The sequence below is a fragment of the Falco cherrug genome, chromosome 9 (genome assembly GCF_023634085.1).
Source record: "Falco cherrug isolate bFalChe1 chromosome 9, bFalChe1.pri, whole genome shotgun sequence".
In the NCBI taxonomy this organism is placed as follows: domain Eukaryota; kingdom Metazoa; phylum Chordata; class Aves; order Falconiformes; family Falconidae; genus Falco; species Falco cherrug.
This window is the reverse complement of record NC_073705.1, coordinates 17,924,687-17,945,302: the sequence shown is the minus strand read 5'-3', so window position 1 is coordinate 17,945,302 and position 20,616 is coordinate 17,924,687. Positions and strand designations below refer to the sequence as shown.

Genomic DNA, 20,616 nt, shown 5'->3' with positions numbered 1-20,616 from the left:
GCTGGGAATGAAATTGAGCAGACATTTCTTGCCCACATTTTCTACTGAGCCCTCCTTGAACTGACTGGCTCAAACACACTTTTGTGAGCAGCTGACCTGTTAACATCTGAGCTTCGATTTTCCTATCCACCTCTTCTCTGAAGCTGTAGATTTATTTCATTTCCTTCCCTTCTTCTTGGTTAAAGACAGTTCACGTAACAGACTTCATAATTATCTCTAGAACTATGCATGCAGGTTAAACGGAAGTTTGAATAGAAGGAGCTACTGAGTAACATTTATATATGGTCACCTTTCTCAGCTCAAGCTATTTGCGAAACTGTATTTGTGTGTGCAACTGACTATTTACAAATTTAAGTTGCCAGCTAGGAAGAGGTCTGTTACAATAACCTGCCTGGTAGCCCTTGCTTTGAATAGAAATGTTTTTCCTAGCATGTTCAACCACAGTTCCAGTCCAGGGTTCAACGCTCAGTTTCTTAAGGCAGAACACTAGTGGACAGACCATAAAAGCAAGCCCTATATTCAGGAAAAGCCTGGCTCTGCACTTAAATCCCTGACAGGTGACTTGCAGGGCACTGGGTGTTTGCACTCTCCTCCAGCTGCCTTTAATTACAAAATTTGGGATATCCTGAGACTGTCGTATTTGGAAACTGAAGTGTCTAACCCACTAGCATGCGAATACAGAAAGTCCTAGCAAGACACGGAGAAACAGGCAGTTTCTCTTAATTGTACAGTGCTTTAAAGCCATTGTCTCAAGTCACTTGCAAAAATCAATCAGCCTGCAGGTTTGTATGCTAGCCATGTCAAGCATGTCCTTTACATGAAAATTACTATTACAATTTATTTACTTCAAAAAACAAATGACACTTCTAATCCTCCTGATTAAGACTCTTGACCATTGCCCTCAAGTTTCTAAATGTGAAGTGAATGCAATTCAATATCATGATATCTTTCTATGCCTGCAGTGCCCCTGACTGCTCTGGAGCAATGTTTACAGGGCTCTGAGCACCAGTGACCCTGTGTCGGTCAGGCAGGTTTCCCAGCAGCACTAACTGCAGCATCGACTGCCTGCCAAGAGCACATCTTGGGTGAGAGAAAGCCTTACACTGCAGCCAAGGTAAAAACCATCAGTGTCACAAACTTTTCCCTCTCCCTTTTTGCCCCTCCATAACTCACAGCGTTCTGCAAATCCAGGAACAGAAGGAGAGACCACCAGGAGACAGGCCCCTTCCCCAGCCAGATGCATCCTCACTGGGAGCCTGTGGCTCGGTGCAGCAAGCTTCAACCTGCAGGGTGCTGGGGGACAGGTGTATGCAGTTCACACATGCATCCAGAGGTCAGATGCTCTGGACTGGCTTCTCAGATTTACCACAGGTAAATCAGCATCAACCCTCCAACATATGGATAACACTCGCTTTTTTTTTTGTTCAGACTGTGATTGCTCATGGGCAGGGACCCCCTGTGCTGTGCCCATCCCGCTGCAGGGTAGCAGCTGGCCAGGTCTTCGATGGAGCCCGCCCAGGCTATGTGCTGTTCCCTGGGCAGGGCCGTGGAAGAGGCAACGGGAGATCCCGAGGGGACCGATATGGGGAAGTGAACAAAGACCAACAGTGGTGAGGGAGACCAAAGCCACAAGCTATTACTTCTGTTTGCATGCCATTAGCAAGCAACCTTGTGCTGCAGTCCCCTAGCTCTGCTGCTGGTGCAAGATCCTCTGAGAGCATGTTTTCACTGAATGCTCATAGAATTAATTCATTATTACGTTTCAGAGGAGAAAACTGCTTTAGCCTTAGAGCCAGATAGCTTCTGGGAGGAAGGAGGTTTCACTCCCAGCCGCTCTCACCTGGCTGTTCCTAAGGAGACAGTGTGTACCATTTTGGTGGGTTCCAAGTCCCAGGAGAAATAATCTCAAGAAGGGTCCACAGCATGACCCAGGGCATAAGCCTCCTCTTTGCTTCAGCCACCCTAAGACCAGGCAATACCTCCAGAACAGAAAAGCTGGGGCAAATGCTAAAATCCACACAGGTGCCTGAAGGTGTTGGTTGCACGGTAGGGAAATGCAGAGCTAGCCAAGGGGCCAGCTGGACTGATCTGCTGAAGGCAGGGAATGGGAGGGTTACACACCAGGGAGCTTTTCATCCAACAGGTAAGTGGTCTGGTGGCCTTGTTACCGAAATCTCGGAATGAAGAACTTATCGACACCAATGTGATGTAGATAAGCAGACACTTCTTTATTAACAGCCAGGTGCGTGAGTGAGTCGTCTCACAATCAACACACACCAAGTTTCAAAATCAGACACCATATATAGAACTTACTCATGCATATTCATTAAGTATTCATGCATAATCATGATATTTCCCAAAAACCATTAACATATTCTCCTCCCATATCCGATTCTGTGCAGTAAAGGTTAGAAAGGTCCAGAAATGGGTCTGGGGTACAATTTGGGTAGGTGGTATATGAGTCGGTGGTCGCGATCTCCCCCTGCCGGAATTACCTTTTACTAAAATTCACGGTTTCTTGGCAGGTAACTACAAGCTGTTCCAGTCGACTCTCCCCAGTTTCCATAAATCCTATATTCTGACATTTCAATACACTTTCTACATACGGAAGACTAGTTAACTACAAAGAAACCTTTCAAACCCTAAATTTATTACCTAAGTTTAAACACTGATTCTAGCCCACTCTTCTCGCCTCGGTACAGGACTGTACAAAGGATTTCATAACAGCTTTTACTGTGCAAATATATTTCTTATCCCTCTATATTTCTAATAAAAATGATTTTATAAAATCAAATAAAGTCAATCTTAACATATTAGCAAATCTGTATCATTTCCCCCCTTTGAAAGTGCTGAAAATTATTATTTCAATACTTTCACGTTATTTACATATCATTTGTTTCAGCATATTTTGGTGGTGGACTATGTCTTGATGGAATAGTTGGTACTTCTCTCATACGATTGACTGAAATTCTATTGGTAAACTGTTTCTTCAAACATGCATATACTAGCATGATCATCAGAAAGACAATCAGTAACAGAAACAAAGTTTTGATTATGGATTGTATCCAAGAGCTCAAATTCCATCCCAGTTTGTTAAAAAAATTTTCCCCAGCCAATCTTCTAACATATCTTCTTGAATTGATTCTGTATCTTTTCTCAATTTTACCTAATAGGTCCAGATCATGTTCCACATCTTGAGTGACATTTGGAATGTGAATGCAACTGTGGTTCAGTCTATCCTTGAGATATACACATGCCCCATGTTCTTTAAGTAGGAGCATATCTAATGCCATTCTATTTTGCAAAGTAATCTTGGAAGTCGCCTGTAACTGTATGTTCAATTCCTTAAACCTCTTTTTGGTGACATTTGTTAATTTTTCTACTTGACCTGTTAACTGATAAAGCCATTCTCTATTTCTATATGATGCTATAGGATTCAAAAGCGATTCAAGTGCCCAGCCAATTTTTACTCCTGTTGAGGGTTCATTCCAAGTATCATCATCTGTCTCAGACCTCTTGGTTAGTTTTAATTTTAAACTTTCTAGGGATCCTCTAAATGGTGATTTTTTCCAAATCGGACACAATGTTGGCATGCCTAAAGTGATTTGTTTCACCTTACCATCTAATGGTAGATGAGTTGTCCAGGTTCCGTCACTTAATGCCCAAATTAAATGTCCTGGACTTTGAATAGTAGATTTTCTGCAACTAAACAGAGTTCCTTTCCTGGGTGTAAAAGTGCTGGTTAAATTGAGAGTATTTTTAAGACCTCGGCAAAAACAACCATATTTTAAAGCAGCGGCCAAAGGAGGAATTTGTTGAATTATTAAGTCTGCATTGCTGCAATCATACACTTTTTCACCTTTCCACCATGACACTATTTTACTTTCCTTCTCTCTCAGTGAAGATGCTCTATCATAGACCCAGGGTAAAACTGCAAAAGTTTTTCCATCCCAGGTAAAATACCAAGGAGTTCTGGCCATCTACTGGAATTGAGAAAATATCGCCATGGACCATATAGAGCCCCGTTGTTCTACTAATTGTGTACCTTGGCCAGTTTTGTTACACTTCCGTTGCATGATACTTTTGTTTACGTTGGTTTTAAGTTGTTCATCATAAGAACACCATCTTAACTAGGGATTTGGACCCCCAGGAAAAAGAACTCGAGCTATGGCACTAGGTCGGGATCCTGTTATAAAATCATAATTCGGTAGTTTTTTACAATCTGTTTCTTTACCTGGCAACTTCCACTGTTTTCTAATAACCTTTACTTGTTCATACCATTGAGTTACTGGCCTTTGTAACAATAGGTGGTCTCATTTTTATGTTCCAGATTGGTCAGATTAATGGTTAAAATTCCCCATGGAATAGATTCACCTACTGCCCTCGGTATTGGTAAACAAGCAGTAATGTGTGTAACATTTTGCAAATTGGAAAATCCTTTAATCAATCCCAACATCAGATTTTCCTCAATCATTTGTTTGGGAATGTCAATTACTTGTTCTGTTTCTAGTTGTCTTTTGTTCCTATCCACCAAGTCAGCCCATGATCCTACCAGCACTACCGACCAAAATAAAATCCAAAAAAATCCCAATCAAAATCTGATATAAAAAAATTAGACATGTTTCAGTGTCAGTTTTAAAGTCTCTGGGTCACGATTGACAATCTTCCATGGAGTAGGTGTACTCTTCACTTGAGTATAATGTATCCAAACATCTGATTCTGCAATCTTGATAGCTGTAAAAGTGGTTAACAGTTTCTGGAAAGTCTCCAACGTTCCTGTAAATGTTCGGAGGTCCAAGTCTTCACATAGACATAGTCTCCCAGTTGGAAATCATGCTCTGAATTCTCCAGGGATAAAGGTCTATTCCAAATTACTGCACTCCGAATTGCAGCCAAAGTTTTCCTTAGAGAAAGCAAATAGTTATACACATCTTGTTTTCCTTTTACATGTATGTTTGGATTTGGTTCTGGAGACTCATATGGTTTTCCATATAATAATTCATAAGGACTGACTGAGGTTCCACTCTTTGGCTGTACCCTGATTCGTAATAATGCCAGTGGAAGAGCCTGAGGCCACTTTAGACTAGTCTCTTGACAAATTTTACTTATTTCTATGTATTCTATTAAAAATTATTTTATAAAATCAAATAAAGTCAATCAATCTTAAATATTAGCAAATCTGTAACAGCCTCACATCTCCCACACTTTGTCCTCCCCCACCACTGCCATCCAAACAAGACCCAACAGACTCCAGGACGGCTCCCACTCACCATTTTGCTCCTCTCCCCATAGGATCCCTGCACACAAGAATGGCAGGCTGCCCCACGCTGGAGTTGGTGCTCCTGTGACATTCTCTATCCTCCTCTTTTTTGCTTGTGAATTGCGACAAGGCAAAGGTTGTGTGTAGCTGGGTGCCCGTGACCTGATTTATGTCACACTCAGCTAAACGCTGAATACAGGACAAAAAGGCATAGGAGACATAAGGCAAACATCAATACAGGGGTTAAGGCGATTATAATAAATCCTGGACTACTTTTGATCCATGGCCCAAAGTTTCCCAGCCGTGAGAAGAGACCAAAGGCCTCCCACCCCTGGCTCTGCTGCAGGTCTTTGGTTTAAGTTTTGTATGCTTTTGTGGATTGATTCAGAGTGGTCACTCAGACTGACGTAACACAACCTATCAAAGCCTTCACACCCTTGTCCCTGCGCTAATAATAAAAATCAATAGCAACTCGGTTCTGTAGCAACATACGACGGACAGAATCGACACCTGTTAATAATAATAAGCCAGGGGAAAAAAAAAAGAAATAGTATTGTAGTATTAATTTCTTTAGCAAGCTAGCAGCCTTATTTACGAAGCACGTGAAGAGCGTGCACTGTTCTTACAGAAGAGATTAGAGAAGCAAAAATGTGTTACGCTGCATTCCAGAACTCAACCTGAGAGTTACAGTCTGCTGTGAGTTCTGGGTTATAACCATTTGACACGTGTTGGGGTTGCGACTGTGCAAGGGCTGCGATGCCCATTTGCAATTTTCATTGGCATTATGACAGCTAGTTGTTTTAAAAGCAACCCTTGAGCTTCCTCCTGCTCGACTTGTTGTTGCAAAATATTCTGAAGCCGATCAATAAAGTTAGTCTCTGACTCTCTAGGACCCTGCAAGACCGTGGCGAAGGACGCACTAGAGGCTCGCCCAGACTCCCGTATCCCCCTACCCGGACTGCCTTCTTAGCCATCTCCTCCGTCTGCAAATAGCTGTCCCTGGGATGCCTTGCCTGAGTCACAGGATCGGTCGGCACAATTATTTTCTCCAGCCAACGGCTCACAGTTCACAGCAGTTCCCCGATTAAGCTTTTCAATCGAGGCCACTACACATAGCTCGCAAAAATCAGATAACCACATCATGCACTGCGTCGGTGTGCGTACCACACAAAGCGATGACTTCCAATAATCACATGGTGTGAGTGTATAAGGCTCTGCCATCACTCCAAGAGGGGACACAGCAAAACTACTATGAATCCCCCCTTCCCGCATGGCTTTGCTTAACCCTTTAACAGCCTCCTATTGCACAGGCTGCCACTCTGCAGGTTGATTTGGCTGACAAAATACTGAATGTGCCATGGCGCCTCCCAAATGCCCTCGCTTAAGCGCTTCCCGCCTGCATTGCTGCCACCGATCCCTCAGACCCCCTTTCACCCTCCCCGAACATACAGCCAGTGCATCAGGGGGAGGAGGAAAAAGGTCTAGCTCCTCTTCCGGGACTATAGGACCTGGGTCCAAAGGTTTATCGGTGTCAATGGAATCATTGTCCGAGTTGTCCTGTTCCCGCGCTCGGTCCTGTGCTGTGAGGGTCGCTGCAATCAGTGACAGGAGCTCTGGGGGCAGAGGAGGTGTGGAGGGAATCGCCATCGCTGGCGGTGTGTTGAGAAGAGCCGCGCTGTCGGGGGGATTTACAGCCTCCCCTGGTTTAGCACCGTTAGTAGAATTAGCCCACGCTTGGCAAAAGAGGAGTCAGAATTTGCCAGCAAGGCGCTAAACACATGCCTGCCACGGAGTCCCCCTCCACGGCAGCATCACACAATCGCCTGCCGACCGCTTGCCAGGCAGGAATTTGCAAAGTGCCATCAGGTGGAAAGTCCAGCACTTTGTCACGGATCCATTCTAGCAGAGTCACTAGCTGCAGACCCATCATCACGTTCTCTAACAAAATTTGTGTAAAAGGAGAATATAGTGCATTTTGCGTGACATTTTTCTGTAGTTCCTTAATCATTTCCCAGTGAAATGCCTGATACTGGCCTGGGTGTCTATCTTGTAATATCACGGGAAACGCGTGCGCTCCCTCTTTCATACTTTCCAAGCGCACTCTCCTCCACCCCTCTGTAACGCGTCTGCCGATAGCATTTTCATCATCGCCGCTGCTCCCCTTATTACCGCTCTGCCGCACCACTCGCTTCTTCCTTACTTTTGACTGTTCCTGTTTTAGCCGCAAAAACGAAATGTGCTGCTCCAGTTCCTCCAGGCTGTAGCCTCTGTAGCAGTAAAGGTAATTCGGCACCTACCCATTACTGGGTAGCGCTGCCACACCGTCACCATTGAGAGTCCTCAGAAAACATTTGAGTAATAGATGTTCCAGTTGTCTCAGATTAGAGGTTAAGAATTTGCTCCCAGGTTCACGCGCTGTTTTATAGGCTCTTCAATAAGTGAATTCCTGAGAAATGTGACAGCTGCTTTATTCAGACAGGACAGTTCAATACAACTTCACCTTTTGCCATTCACCACAGAAATGATACAGAACCTCTAGATACCCGAGCAGTTAAGTACAAAAATGCAGAATACCCAGACTCACCCAGATGTGATCATAAAACAAAACCAACCCCCAAGCCACCACAAATTCAGCCTTCTTCCCTTGCTGCTTCCGAGGGTTTTTTCTTTTCTTTCAAAGCAGCTATTACATTGCACGTTTGCATGCCCTCGCTTCCTCTATTATTCAGTAACCAAACAGCCCCTGGATGCTGGAGAGAAGCAAGGTCTCCACGGGAAGAGTCTTCACATCAACCTGAATTACGGCCTTTCCAACAAACGAAAAAAAAAATATACTGTCCCATCAGACAGGAGACAAAATTATCCAAAGTCCTACATCCCTTTCCCACAAGCAGGACACAGCTGACAGATTCAACAGCTTTCACGTTGTAAAGCTGCTCGGAAATAAGGCTGTTCATGCACGCGCTGTTGCAATTCCACACACACGCTTCTGAGGCCACCTTCTGTCCGTTCTGAACCAATACCACACCAAACCGTCACGGCCCAGTAAGTGTCAGCTTTGCAGGACGGGGCAATCTTCAGGTTCAATACTAGTCGCTAAGCTCCAGGTCGTATGTATTCAGGGTAGAGCTGCTTTGTAGTAACCCCTCGGATAACAGCTGGAAAAGAAAGACGGCTATTTTCATTACAGAAGTATCAGACCAGTCAGAAAAGTTGTGTTTTCCTCCCAGTAGCCCCTAACTCTCTCACAGAACCTCCCATAGCTAAGGAACCAACCTAAGGTTTTGCAGCTGCGCTCTCTGCTTGTCTCAACACTCTTTTAAAGTATATGAAGAGCAAAACTGACAAAAATTGGTAAGACTGAACAAAGTTTGGCAGTACATAACACAGACTAAAATAGCAGTAGATGACAATTCTTTCGCATGTTCGGTTCTAAACACATCCTGCGAAAATAACGACAGAAGTGTTTGTGCCTGCACAAGTGGCTGGGCAATGAAAGCCCTAGAATTCAAGAATCTTTAAAACAAGCTCTGCCTTCGTGGCGTAGTACCTTCTCTCTCTCTGTCTACATGAAAACATTGACTGAGTTGTTCATCAACAGTTTTCCCCTTCCTTACCCAGTTTGCCCAGCAGCATCTGCCCAGCATCTTTAATATCATTGTACTCATGGAGCGAGCAGAGAAATGTGCTGCTCCAATTCCTCCAGGCTGTAGCCTCTGTAGCAATAAAAGCAGAAAAGGTCAAAAATGCCGCACGGCGAGTGTTGCCCCTACTGACCCAGCACAGCAAGGAGATTTGAGACGCTCAAGCCTGGCACTACCCAAAGCAGAATCCGAAGGCAGCAAGTACAGTTGCTGCAAGTCATCAACACGAAAGCTACAAATGAGCAGACCCTCATTTTGAGTGGGTTTTTTTTTGCCGCATCGACTTACAAAAAAACCCCAACCCACCCGAATTCTCAGAATCAAGTAGGAACAGGAATAGGCTGTGGTGAATTCAGTTTATATCTGTATCTCTAATCTGTAGCTAGTGAAAAAAAAAGGCGTGGTGGTAAAGCAAAAAAGCTTTGGGAACAGCCTTTGTTGCTCTGCCGTTTCCATTCTCTGTACTACACGTGACCTTAGAAAATAACACTCCTTTGCAACAAATAACCCACAGAGATACCCTCTCTTTAAAAACCAAGCAGCAACTTGATCTCAAAAGAGCTGCTAATAAGCAGCTGCCACAGTAGGTCATAAGAAACCACAGTTAAAGCAGTTGCGCTACCCTGTAAGCGGCACCCATCTCTTTCCAGGCCCTTCGCTTGCCTGGGAAACACCTCTGCTTCTTGAACACCAACGTTTAACCCACTCGCTTCAGACAGGAAAGAAATAGACACTTGATCGGGATGGAACAAACAAGGAAACCGTTTCATCCGGGGCTAAACCGGGCAGGTCATACAAGCCACAATCTCAATTTTAATTCTCACATGAACAAGGCCTTCTGGTAGCATGATGTGCCATAGCATCACGACGGTTAAAACCATTCATTCCCAGTTCACAGGTAATTTGCCTCAGCAACACCTGGGGTAAAGTTAAAATGCTCCTATCCCAGCTCCTAGTGAAACCTGGGTTTGCTTTACCAAATAAAGTGGAAAGAATTCTCCCTTAACGGGTCCCATAAATCAAAACAACGCTGTAATCAACGTTGCACAACACCACGATAAAAACGGTGGCGTAAGAGGACGGCTTTTAGCTCTAAGCCCTAGACCGTATTTTTTTTTTTAAACAAAACCAACTGAGGCATCACAGCGGACACTGAGCTGGCCAAGGACGTACTCGGACAAGAATTGTGCAGTTTCCTGGTCTAGAGCAAGGTCTTTCTGCTTCAGCTCTTCGATTTCATACTGCAGGGCTTCTTGGCTGGTTCCATTAGGTCGGCAGGACGCGGGACGGGGCATCTGTAGAGCACAGGAGACATTTCACGCTACCTCAGCCCAGGGGAAGATGCTGCGGTGCTGGGGGGCACTAACCAGAAAATCCTCTGATGTGTCTGTCAGTGGATAAAAGAGGAGAAAAAAGGGAAAACGTGTCTCCTGGGCAGGAAGGGGGGAAGCTCAGGTAAAAGACTGATGGGTTTCTGTAATGTTGCCCCGCCCCCCATCATATTCTACGGCGTTTTGTAGATTTACAGCGTCAGGTGACAATAAGACCGTAACCCCCACAATTTCGGTGTTCAGAGGCGCTGCCAGGACGAGGCAGCGCCGGGGGGCGAGGCCGGCAGCTCCGCCCCAAGAAAACACACCCCCGGCCGTGCCGTGCCGTGCCGTGCCGTGCCGTGCCGTGCCGTGCCGGGCCGGGCCGGGCCGGGCCGGGCCGTGCCGTGCCGGGCCGTGCCGGGCCGTGCCACAGACGGCGGCCGGGGCAGCCCTGGAGCAGGGCCCGCTCCCCCCAGCCCGCGCAGGGCCTCGCCGCGGACCTGCAGCCGGCCGCGCCGCTCCGCCGGCCGCCACCGGAGGCCCTGGCAGAGCAGAGCGGCGCCGCGTCAGGGGCCGGGCCGCGCCGCCTCAGCGCAGGCACGGCCCGCGGCGGGGGCGGGGAGCGGCTGGTACCGAAATCTCGGAATGAAAAACTTGCCGACCCCGATGTGAGGGAGATAAGCAGACACTTCTTTATGGACGGCCGGGTGCGTGAGTGAGTCCTAATTACTAGACCTACATTCTTTGTGTAAATATATTTACCCGGAACTGATTGTCCCCATTCCATACAATTTCTTTATATCACTATTATTAAAGTTCACGGTTTCTTGGCAGGTAGCTACGAGTTGTTTCATTCGGTTGCTCTCAGTCCTTGGCCTTGGTACAGGGCTGTACAGAGGATTCCACAGCAGCTTGTGTGGTGCAGCTGCTAGTTCCACTAAAATATATTTCTTATTCCTCTACAGTTCTATGAAAATGATTTTATAAAATCAAATAAGGTTAGTTAATTCTAACCGTTAGCAAATCTGTAACACGGGGACCCGGCTCCTACCGGCCGGGCCCGGGCCGCGGCGGGGCGGGCGCGCTGCGACCCGCGCTCGGCGGGACCCGCTCGGCCAGGGCTGCCGCCTCCCGCCGGGCCGGCCGGGTGCGCGCGGAGCCGGCCGGGGAGCGGCAGGCGCGGGCGCGCCGCGGGGCACGCTGGGAAGTGGAGTCTCCCAGCGACAGGGCCCACTGTGCCGTCAGCGCCGGGGAACAAACGTCTCCGGGAAGCTGCAGGTGAGCTCTGCGTGGGGCACGCCGGGCAGCCAGGTGTCACCCGAGCAGCGGGCAGTGCGGGCTGTCACCCGAGCAGCGGGCGGTGCGGGCTCCAACATGGGGAGCAGGCACTGCAAGGTGGCACCTGCTCCTGAGGAGAAGGAGGCAAAAGCAGAGTTGCCGGGCCCGGCGGGGCACGGACATGGGCCGCAGCCCGGCGGCGAGCCCGAGCCGCCGCAGCCCGACCGCGAGCCCGAGCCGCCGCAGCCTGGCGGCGAGCCCGAGCCGGTGGAGCCCGGCCACGAGCCGCGGCCCGCCGACGAGCCCGAGCCGCTGGAGCCCGGCCACGAGGCGGGGCCCGGCGGTGGGCCGGGCCCGGCGGGGCACGGCGATGGGCCGGGCCTCCAGGGCGGCAGCGCAGGCTGGGCGGGCCCTGGCTGCTGGCGCCGCTGGTGGGCGAAGCTAAGGCGGCGCAGGCGCGGGGCGGCCGTGGCGGGCGGCAGCGGGCAGAGCTGGCTGGCGGCGGGCAAGGAGAAGGTGAGGGGCGGCGGTGCCGTGGATCTGCCGGGTTCGGTTTGGCGGTTTTCCCTCCCCCTGGCCTCCCCCACACCCTTTTTTGGGTTTTTTTGGTCTCATGTTACTTATTTCCCCGGCCGCGGCGTGGGCGGCGTATGTGAAAGTCCTTGCGAGGGGAAAGTGTCCTGGAGCGGTTCGGGCTTCCGTTTTGGAGTTCTGCCAATAACGGGTCCTTCTTTCCCCACCTGGAGGCCGAGGCGCGGCCCGGCCCGGCCCGGCGGGGGGGCGGAGGGCGGGCTGCGGGCTGGGGAAACGGGCAGTTGACCGAACTGCCTGGGGCTCGCTTGCCTGGGGGCTTCACCCTGCTGGAGCACGAACGATTCGGCTCGGAAGACCCAGCCGAATTCAAGCGAATGGCTTATCAGACTAGCTTCTCCTGGGTGAAGCGGGTGCGATTGAAAAATCCGTTGTAGGTTGCTTCTCCCCTTAGTTCACAGTGACTGCGCTGCTTGTATTAACATGGCATTTGTCTGTAAGGACTGTAATGTTCCTTCTCAAAGTGTTTCACAGAGTGGGAGACCTTACTGTCAGGTGTTGATGTTTCACTTGACATTCAGATTTAATTGCCCTTTATTCATTTTTCCTTAATGCTCTTAGTTAGAACCCTAAAAATACTCCACCCCAAGATACTTCTTTTCATCTCCTTGTAGTTGCAGGATGGAGTATCAAGTCGTTTCCCAAAAACTCTTAGCTGTATACAAAAGTTGAACACTCATCACATTAGATCTTAGGTTAGCCTTTTCTGGACGTGTTTTGATTTTTATTTTTCTTCCGCCGGAGCGACAAACTCATTGAAGAGCATTTCTCTTGGTCTTTTTAGCCAGTGGAGTTGGGGCTGGGGGGTTGACATCATTCTCACGGAAGGCATATTCTGTTTGGATTTCAGATCATTATTATTATTATTTTTCACAGCTGAAGGAGTATCAGCAGAAGAAGAGCCCTGGAGCAGCTGCAGGAGCTAAGAAAAAACGCAAAACTAAAGACGACGGTCGGCCCGAGACTCCCACGGGCGATGACCAGCAGCCTCCAGAGAATGTGAGTGCCTCGGTCTTTGTCCCAGCTCATTTGCTGCCTCCTTGCTCTTTGGTTTTTCTGAACAGCTGCCCTGAGGAAGCTGTCTAGTTACTCCTGCCAACCCGTTTTACAACAGGCAATGAAACTTGCGCAGGGGATGCACAGTCTGGCAAGTTCCAGTGCTGGGTTTAAATAGGTTTAGGCAGGAAGTCAGATCCTTTGAGTCAAGCATTTACAGGCTTTAGCGTCTTCATGTTGCCAGGCTTCTGAAGAGGAAAGGGCAGGAACTATGCCAATAAGTCACAGAAACGTGTTCAGGCACAAACATAAAACCCCAGCCTTTTTAAAAAAATGCTTTTTGGGCAGTTTATTTAAATGTAAGGCTTGATCAAATTGGGATAGAAGCTCAGGGAAGTCAAATTTGGTAGCCCAGAGTTGTCTTCCGCTGTTGCTGTGGCAAAGCTCTGATTTTCGTTTCACTTGCTTCTTTTTGGTAGCTTATTTTCCTACCATTGCTTCAGTTCAGTTGTCATAAAGTAACTCGTATTTACTACATATCTGTGCGTCTTTTATCAATAAACGTAACTATAGTAATCACCAGCGGTACCAGGTAGATGCAGTGAAACCCGCAAGACGGAACGGAGTTCACTCCGATTTGCCTTTGGTATTCCTTTTCTCCTTTTTTTGTGTGATAATACAGCAGCCGTTCTGTCCAGCAGACAGAGTGAAAAGCTGAAAGTCCCTCCAGCTGGACCTTGTACGTGTAGGTTGCGTACCGGTAGAACCCGAGTGACGTGACATACTGTTAGCTCTGAGGGTGCTGGGTGTGCCTGTCTAGCACCAGAAAGCATGTATTTTGATTGGGGTTTTGCTCTTGTCACGGGGATTATTTTCAGTGAATGCTCGTAAGCTCAGTTTAAGTTAGATCTCAGAGAAAGAGGCTGGTTTCACACTGGAGGGTGAGGTGAAGATGGGTGGTCCGGTGCTGTTGCTGAGCTGGCATTTGGTCTTGCAGTGCAGGCCTACCTGCATCTGCAGTTTTAGTCCTGTTCTGAAAAAGGAGAATTCTGTTCCTTCTTGTTTTCCCAGTTTTTTCCCCGCTCTCGTTTTCTTGGCACGGAGAGATACATTTTGATCTGATTGGCTGTTATGTGGACCGTTGTGCCTGGGGTTTCAGAAATCATTTGAAAACTAATCTTTAATTGCAATATGTCATGACAGATTTCTTTTTCCAGTTGCCGTCTTGTAAAAATCCTGCGTCAGGAGAATGCTGTTCAGAAGCTCACTTGGCGCTAATAGGGCAGAAAAGCTGATTGTTGGCATGAGCTTCTGCTGCCATTGGTGTCTTAACGCGAGGCAGACCCTTCCCGTCTCAGCCACTTCAGCTTTCTTGGCTGTGAAACACAGAAATCTCCTTTCCCCCCTCTTTTTTTCTTTTTTTTTTTTTTTTCCATTGGACATCACCGTGAGTCGGAGCACTTTAGGGTTGCAACATGGATCATAAGTGGCAGGTTACTGTCAGGGGAAAGGCTATGCAGAAGTGGAGTGTTAACATTTTGCCATGACTTTTTGATTTTTGTTGGCAGTTGTCAAATCAGGCAGGGAGTCTGGATGCAAAGCAGCAGTTGCAGGTGGCACTGGAGGAGAAGGCAGGCCTGGAAACCGGGGTTGCTCAGGGCTTGTACGGAATGACATCCAGATCTTCATGTCTGTAAAGAAACTTGTGTGGCAGAAGAATGCAGCCTGAGCTTTGTGTTAACACTGGTTTCTTCAGGCTTTATCCCTGAAGCGGTCACTGCCAAATTTATTTAGCCAATACGATTTTCTTTGTGTTTAATTTTGTTTTGAACAGCTCTCGGAGTCCGTTCACCAGCTCCAGGCAGAAAGAGAGCAGTATGTAGAGAAAGTGAAGGTGTGGAGCATTTGGCAGCAGCAGGTGCAGCAGCTCTCTGAACAGGTAACACCAGGGGCAGCATCACAGCTGCTTTAGACAAACACAGGCAGGAGTGAATGCACCATGAACGTTGTTTTAACTTTCATGGTGTGGCCTTGCAGGTCCATGCAATGGCAGACGAGAAGGAGGAGCATGTGGCCTGCGGAGATGATGACGTGGACTCCTGAGTTCGACCAGAAGACCTTTTATTAGTCCAGAACCCACGCTTATAATATCCTCGTTTGCTGTTCACGCGCCCCATACTAAAATATCCTTGGTTAATCAATACTGTTCACGCACTTCTTGGCCACGTATAATTGGTCAATTACTAAGCTGCAAATGCACTGAACTTCTTGCGTTTTTTTTCTCTCTTCTTTCTTATCTCTGCGGGTTTCATGTTCTCAGCCAGCCAGCCGCCGAGATGTGGCATCGCGCATCCGCTCTGGCCTTGCTTCATACCCCGTCTTCCTTCCAGGCGTTCAGCCAACCTTATCGTACTTTCTCTCTTCTTTAGCCTTCAAGGCCCTTCACAGGCATCGTGGCCTCCAGCACTGGCCATAAAGCTCTCTACACTTCCCCCGTCTTTATTTTGAACAGAAACAACATTAGAGGTTAAACTACTTTTGAATCATAGGTCTTACACAGTTCGGCATACAGGGAAAAATGGTCAATAAAACTACAATTACCAATAACAATATTCCTCCGCGTGTTGTAAACTCCTGCAACCATCTGGTGGTTCCCCGAGACTTGAAAAGATTCCGCAACCAATCTCCCAAAAGTTCCTGCCGTAAGCCCTGTGACATGTCCTTCAGTTTTTGTAACTGACTGTGAATCGACGCGGAACAGCCCGGAAGGTTCGTACAACACATTCCTTAGCGCTGTGCACTGTAGGCTACTGCAGAGGAACGAAGCTGGGTTAATCAGCACTGACAATGTACAGCTGTGGGCTGGCTTCAGGGGCGGTGGGTTGGCTGGTGTAGACAAGGTGCAGCTGTGGCTGGTTCTGTGAAGCGGTTGGGCAGCCGAGGAAGAAGCAGAGAGGGTGAGCGTGCCCTGGATGAGGCGAGACTAGAAGGCAGCAGAGGGACTGCCATGGAGAGTGTGATGGTAAAAGACCTGGCTGCAGCTGGCTCCTTTGGAGAGTGCTGCGACAGGCCACTCTCTGCTGTTCACTTGCCTTCTACAGGTGAGATCACATCCCTCCTTTCTTTCTGTCTCATGCTGGTGTCTTCTCGTGCTCCCTCAAAGTTATGTGACTCTTTGCTGCAGGTTCTCAGCTGCACGTTATCGATGTCGAAACAACCCACTGTCTCTGTTCTCTACAATTCACCCCTGTTTGTGGTTTTTGGTTTTGTTTCTTTGCTGGGTTTTTGGTGTTTTTTTTTGGTAAAAGGTTGCTTTACCATGTTATGGAGTTGTCATCCTTTTTCTTTTGTTTTCTGTCTCATGACTTAATTACCAGTTTTAGCCTTCTTTTATGTGTACGTTCGTACATTTCAGTCGGGTTCACAAAATGTTAAACTTGTTATCGGTGCATTTCCTACAGAGGTCAACATACAGGTTTATGATTATTTACAAGAACATGCAATAAGCTATGGAAGTGTTATTAAAATATTTTTCAGAAACTTCTAATCAAATAAATGAGCATGAGAAATTGTGTTTAACTTGTAAATTCTGTATGTAAGCTGTTAAGAAACATTTTCTCTCCTAAAATGAAAAGATAAAACCTACTTAAGAGCTCTTGAAATCTTGCCCTTGGGTGAGTGTTCCGCTGTGCCTCCATTCTAAAGCATGGAAGTGGAAGTTGCGTAGAGCAAAGTTTCACTTTAAATAACTGCTCGACTGTTATTGCTGCTTTTCAAAGAACCTGGGAGCACACAATGAAGACTTGGAACTAAGCAAACAGCTGAATGGACACCTCTAGATTGTTACTGGAATTAAATGCAGAAGTTAACTATAAAAGTTTCTCAAAATGTTCTGGTTGCTTTGTGTTGGTGGTTTATATCTAGATAGGTATAGAAAACTATACACAAACAGGGAAATAAAAAAATGCTTAAAAAATAGGGAAAGATAAGAGTATACAGTATTTATAGCTTAGTCACTTTTTTTTTTTTAATTTGTAGAGAAACTATTACCTGAACATGCAGTACATCCACAACTCTGAATTCATACCGGTTTTGTAGTGTGATATAGTCCTGTATGAACCATAAATCAACTACGTGTTAAATCACTCTTCTCCATCGCTGTTGTCACGATCTTTGAGCTTCGTAGCATTGCCTAGGTCACAATCCTTTAGCTTAGGGAACTTCGGCAGGTGAAAGTGCAAACATCTATTTCTAATACAAGTTTGCAGAATGCGGTTTAGCCACAAGACACTTTATGGAGAGATATTACGTTGTATGGTGTATAATCTATGAGAAGTGGGAAAATGGTGTTCCTGAAAGAAAACGCTTCACTAGATCGTTACTTTGGAACGGGTTTTGCACTTGCTATACCGCAAGAATACCCTAAGCAGTGATGTATCTTTGTGGACTTTGAGATATCTGTGTGATTAGGTTTAAACTTAACACGCAACCTGATTTCAAGTACAACTCTAGGCACAAGCGTGGGAAAGAGCATGCTGTCAGGACACAATCTTTCTCGCTTACAAGGTATCAAAGGGCATGTTACTCAAGTTAAAGTCTAACTTCTACGACAACTTCATTTCCACCAAAGGAGCTGCAGTTACGTACGCAAACTACTGCAGCTCAACTGAAGTTTCCCTGCTGCAACAGAGTACAGAATGCTTTTCCCACCGGCCTTAAAGGTTGTGGTGGTGGGGATGAAGGTGTGACAGATACTTCTAACCCAAAACAAATGTTCAGCTGTGTTAAATTCACCTGTACACAAAGAACACGTTATTCCTTCTGAGGCAACAGCTGAGGATTTGAACAGTCTCTTTTCACCTTGAGCTGTTCCCAGTTTAGAGGTTACGAAAAAAAGAAATAACTCAAAAGGTATTCTGTCAATATGCTGATGCAGTTGCATGCTAAATTCTGGTCACACTGAAATAGAGCTATGTTCTAGCATTCATATATAGGTAGCACTCCATTACAACTTATGAACAAATTCAGAAGTTCATCTTATCTCACATTTCTTGGAATTCGATCAGGTTGCAGTCTTATTAAAGTCACTGTGTTTTTTGTTTTGTTTTGGTTTGGTTTGGTTTGGTTTTTTAATGCAACCAGAGACACTTGACCGTAACAGAGAAGCCCGTATTGACATCTCTGAGCCCGGACACAAACCACAGCTGCACGTACCACCAGGCTCAGGGCAGAAATCATTCACGCAGTTGCATAGCTATGTACCGCTACACGCATGCAGACACCTATTTGTCACTAGATAACCGTGTTCATCTTTCCTCCTCTCCTTCACAATACCTAGCTGTTCTCTCATCTCTCGTTAGGTCAGCCATTCCCTATTTTCCTCTCCTGTATATCTCTTCAGACGTTCTCTATCCTCCTCTTTTTTGCTTGTGAATTGCGACAAGGCAAAGGTTGTGTGTAGCTGGGTGCCCGTGACCTGATTTATGTCACACTCAGCTAAACGCTGAATACAGGACAAAAAGGCATAGGAGACGTAAGGCAAACATCAATACGGGGGTTAAGGCGATTATAATAAATCCTGGACTACTTTTGATCCACGGCCCAAAGTTTCCCAGCCGTGAGAAGAGACCAAAGGCCTCCCACCCCTGGCTCTGCTGCGGATCTTTGTTTTAAGTTTTGTATGCTTTTGTGGATTGATTCATGGTGGTCACTCAGACTGACGTAACGCAACCTATCAAAGCCTTCACACCCTTGTCCCTGCGCTAATAATAAAAATCAATAGCAACTCGGTTCTGTAGCAACATACGACGGACAGAATCGACACCTGTTAATAAGCCAGGAAAAATAAGAAATAGTATTGTAGCATTACTTTCTTTAGCAAGCCAGCAGCCTTATTTACGAAGCCAGTTAAGAGCGTGCACTATTCTTACAGAAGAGATTAGAGAAGCAAAACGTGTCACGCTGCATTCCAGAACTCAACCTGGGAGTTACAGTCTGCTGTGAGTTCTGGGTTATAACCATTTGACACGTGTTGGGGTTGCGCCTGTGCAAGGGCTGCGATGCCCATGTTCACTTTTCATTGGCATTATCACAGCTAATTGTTTTAAAAGCAACCCTTGAGCTTCCTCATGCTCGACTTGTTGTTGCAAACTATTCTGAAGCCGATCAATAAAGTTAGTCTATGACTCTCTAGGACCCTGCAAGACCGTGGCGAAGGACGCACTAGAGGCTCGCCCAGACTCCCGTATCCCCCTACCCGGACTGCCTTCGTAGCCATCTCCTCCGTCTGCAAATAGCTGTCCCTGGGATGCCTTGCCTGAGTCACAGGATTGGTCGGCACAATTATTTTCTCCAGCCAACGGCTCACAGTTCACAGCAGTTCCCCGATTAAGCTTTTCAATCGAGGCCACTACACATAGCTCGCAAAAACCAGATAACCACATGCACTGCGTCGGCGTGCGTACCACACAAAGCAATGACTTCCAATAATCACGTGGTGTGAGTGTATAAGGCTCTGCCATCACTCCAAGAAGGGACACAGCAAATGTGTTATGGATCCCCCCTTCCCGCACGGCTTTGCTTAACCCTTTAACAGCCTCGTATTGCACAGGCTGCCACTCTGCAGGTTGATTTGGCTGACAAAATAGTGAACGTGCCATGGCGCCTCCCAAATGCCCTCGCTTAAGCGCTTCCCGCCTGCATTCCTGCCACTGATCCCTCAGACCCCCTTTCACCCTCCCCGAACATACAGCCAGTGCATCAGGGGGAGGAGGAAAAAGGTCTAGCTCCTCTTCCGGGTCTATAGGACCTGGGTCCAAAGGTTTATCGGTGTCAATGGAATCATTGTCCGAGTTGTCCTGTTCCCGCGCTCGGTCCTGTGCTGTGAGGGTCGCTGCAATCAGTGACAGGAGCTCTGGGGGCAGAGGAGGTGTGGAGGGAATCGCCGTCGTCGACGGTGTGTTGAGAAGAGCCGCGCTGTCTGGGGGATTTACAGCCTCCCCTGGTTTAGCGCCGTTAGTAGAATTAGCCCACGCTTGGCAAAAGAGGAGTCAGAATTTGCCAGCAAGGCGCTAAACACATGCCTGCCACGGAGTCCCCCTCCACGGCAGCATCACACAATCGCCTGCCGACTGCTTGCCAGGCAGGAATTTGCAAAGTGCCATCAGGTGGAAAGTCCAGCACTTTGTCACGGATCCATTCTAGCAGAGTCACTAGCTGCGGACCCATCATCACGTTCTCTAACAAAATTTGTGTAAAAGGAGAATATAGTGCATTTTGCGTGACAGTTTTCCGTAGTTCCTTAATCATTTCCCAGTGAAATGCCTGATACTGGCCCGGGTGTCTATCTTGTAATATCACGGGAAACGTGTGCGCTCCCTCTTTCATACTTTCCAAGCGCACTCTCCTCCACCCCTCTGTAACGCGTCTGCCGATAGCATTTTCATCATCGCCGCTGCTCCCCTTATTACCGCTCTGCCGCACCACTCGCTTCCTCCTTACTTTTGACTGTTCCTGTTTTAGCCGCAAGAACGAA

At 47.2% G+C, this 20,616-nt stretch overlaps 1 protein-coding gene and 1 long non-coding RNA gene across 2 annotated transcripts; one reads left to right on the top strand and one right to left on the bottom strand.

Annotated features, from left to right (window-relative positions):
* Window positions 1–7,711: 7,711 nt before the first annotated feature.
* Window positions 7,712–10,260, bottom strand: LOC129736782 (uncharacterized). Its single transcript, XR_008733854.1, has 3 exons — window positions 10,078–10,260; window positions 8,878–8,976; window positions 7,712–8,418 (listed from the first exon to the last, which is right to left on the bottom strand). It is a non-coding gene; the product is annotated as an uncharacterized LOC129736782 (long non-coding RNA).
* A 1,331-nt stretch (window positions 10,261–11,591) lies between these two features.
* Window positions 11,592–17,104, top strand: LOC129736792 (vasodilator-stimulated phosphoprotein-like). Its single transcript, XM_055720613.1, has 4 exons — window positions 11,592–12,011; window positions 12,963–13,085; window positions 14,917–15,021; window positions 15,120–17,104. Exons 1-4 carry the CDS (start codon window positions 11,592–11,594, stop codon window positions 15,183–15,185), a joined length of 714 nt encoding a protein of 237 aa, XP_055576588.1. The 3' UTR covers window positions 15,186–17,104.
* Window positions 17,105–20,616: the final 3,512 nt, after the last annotated feature.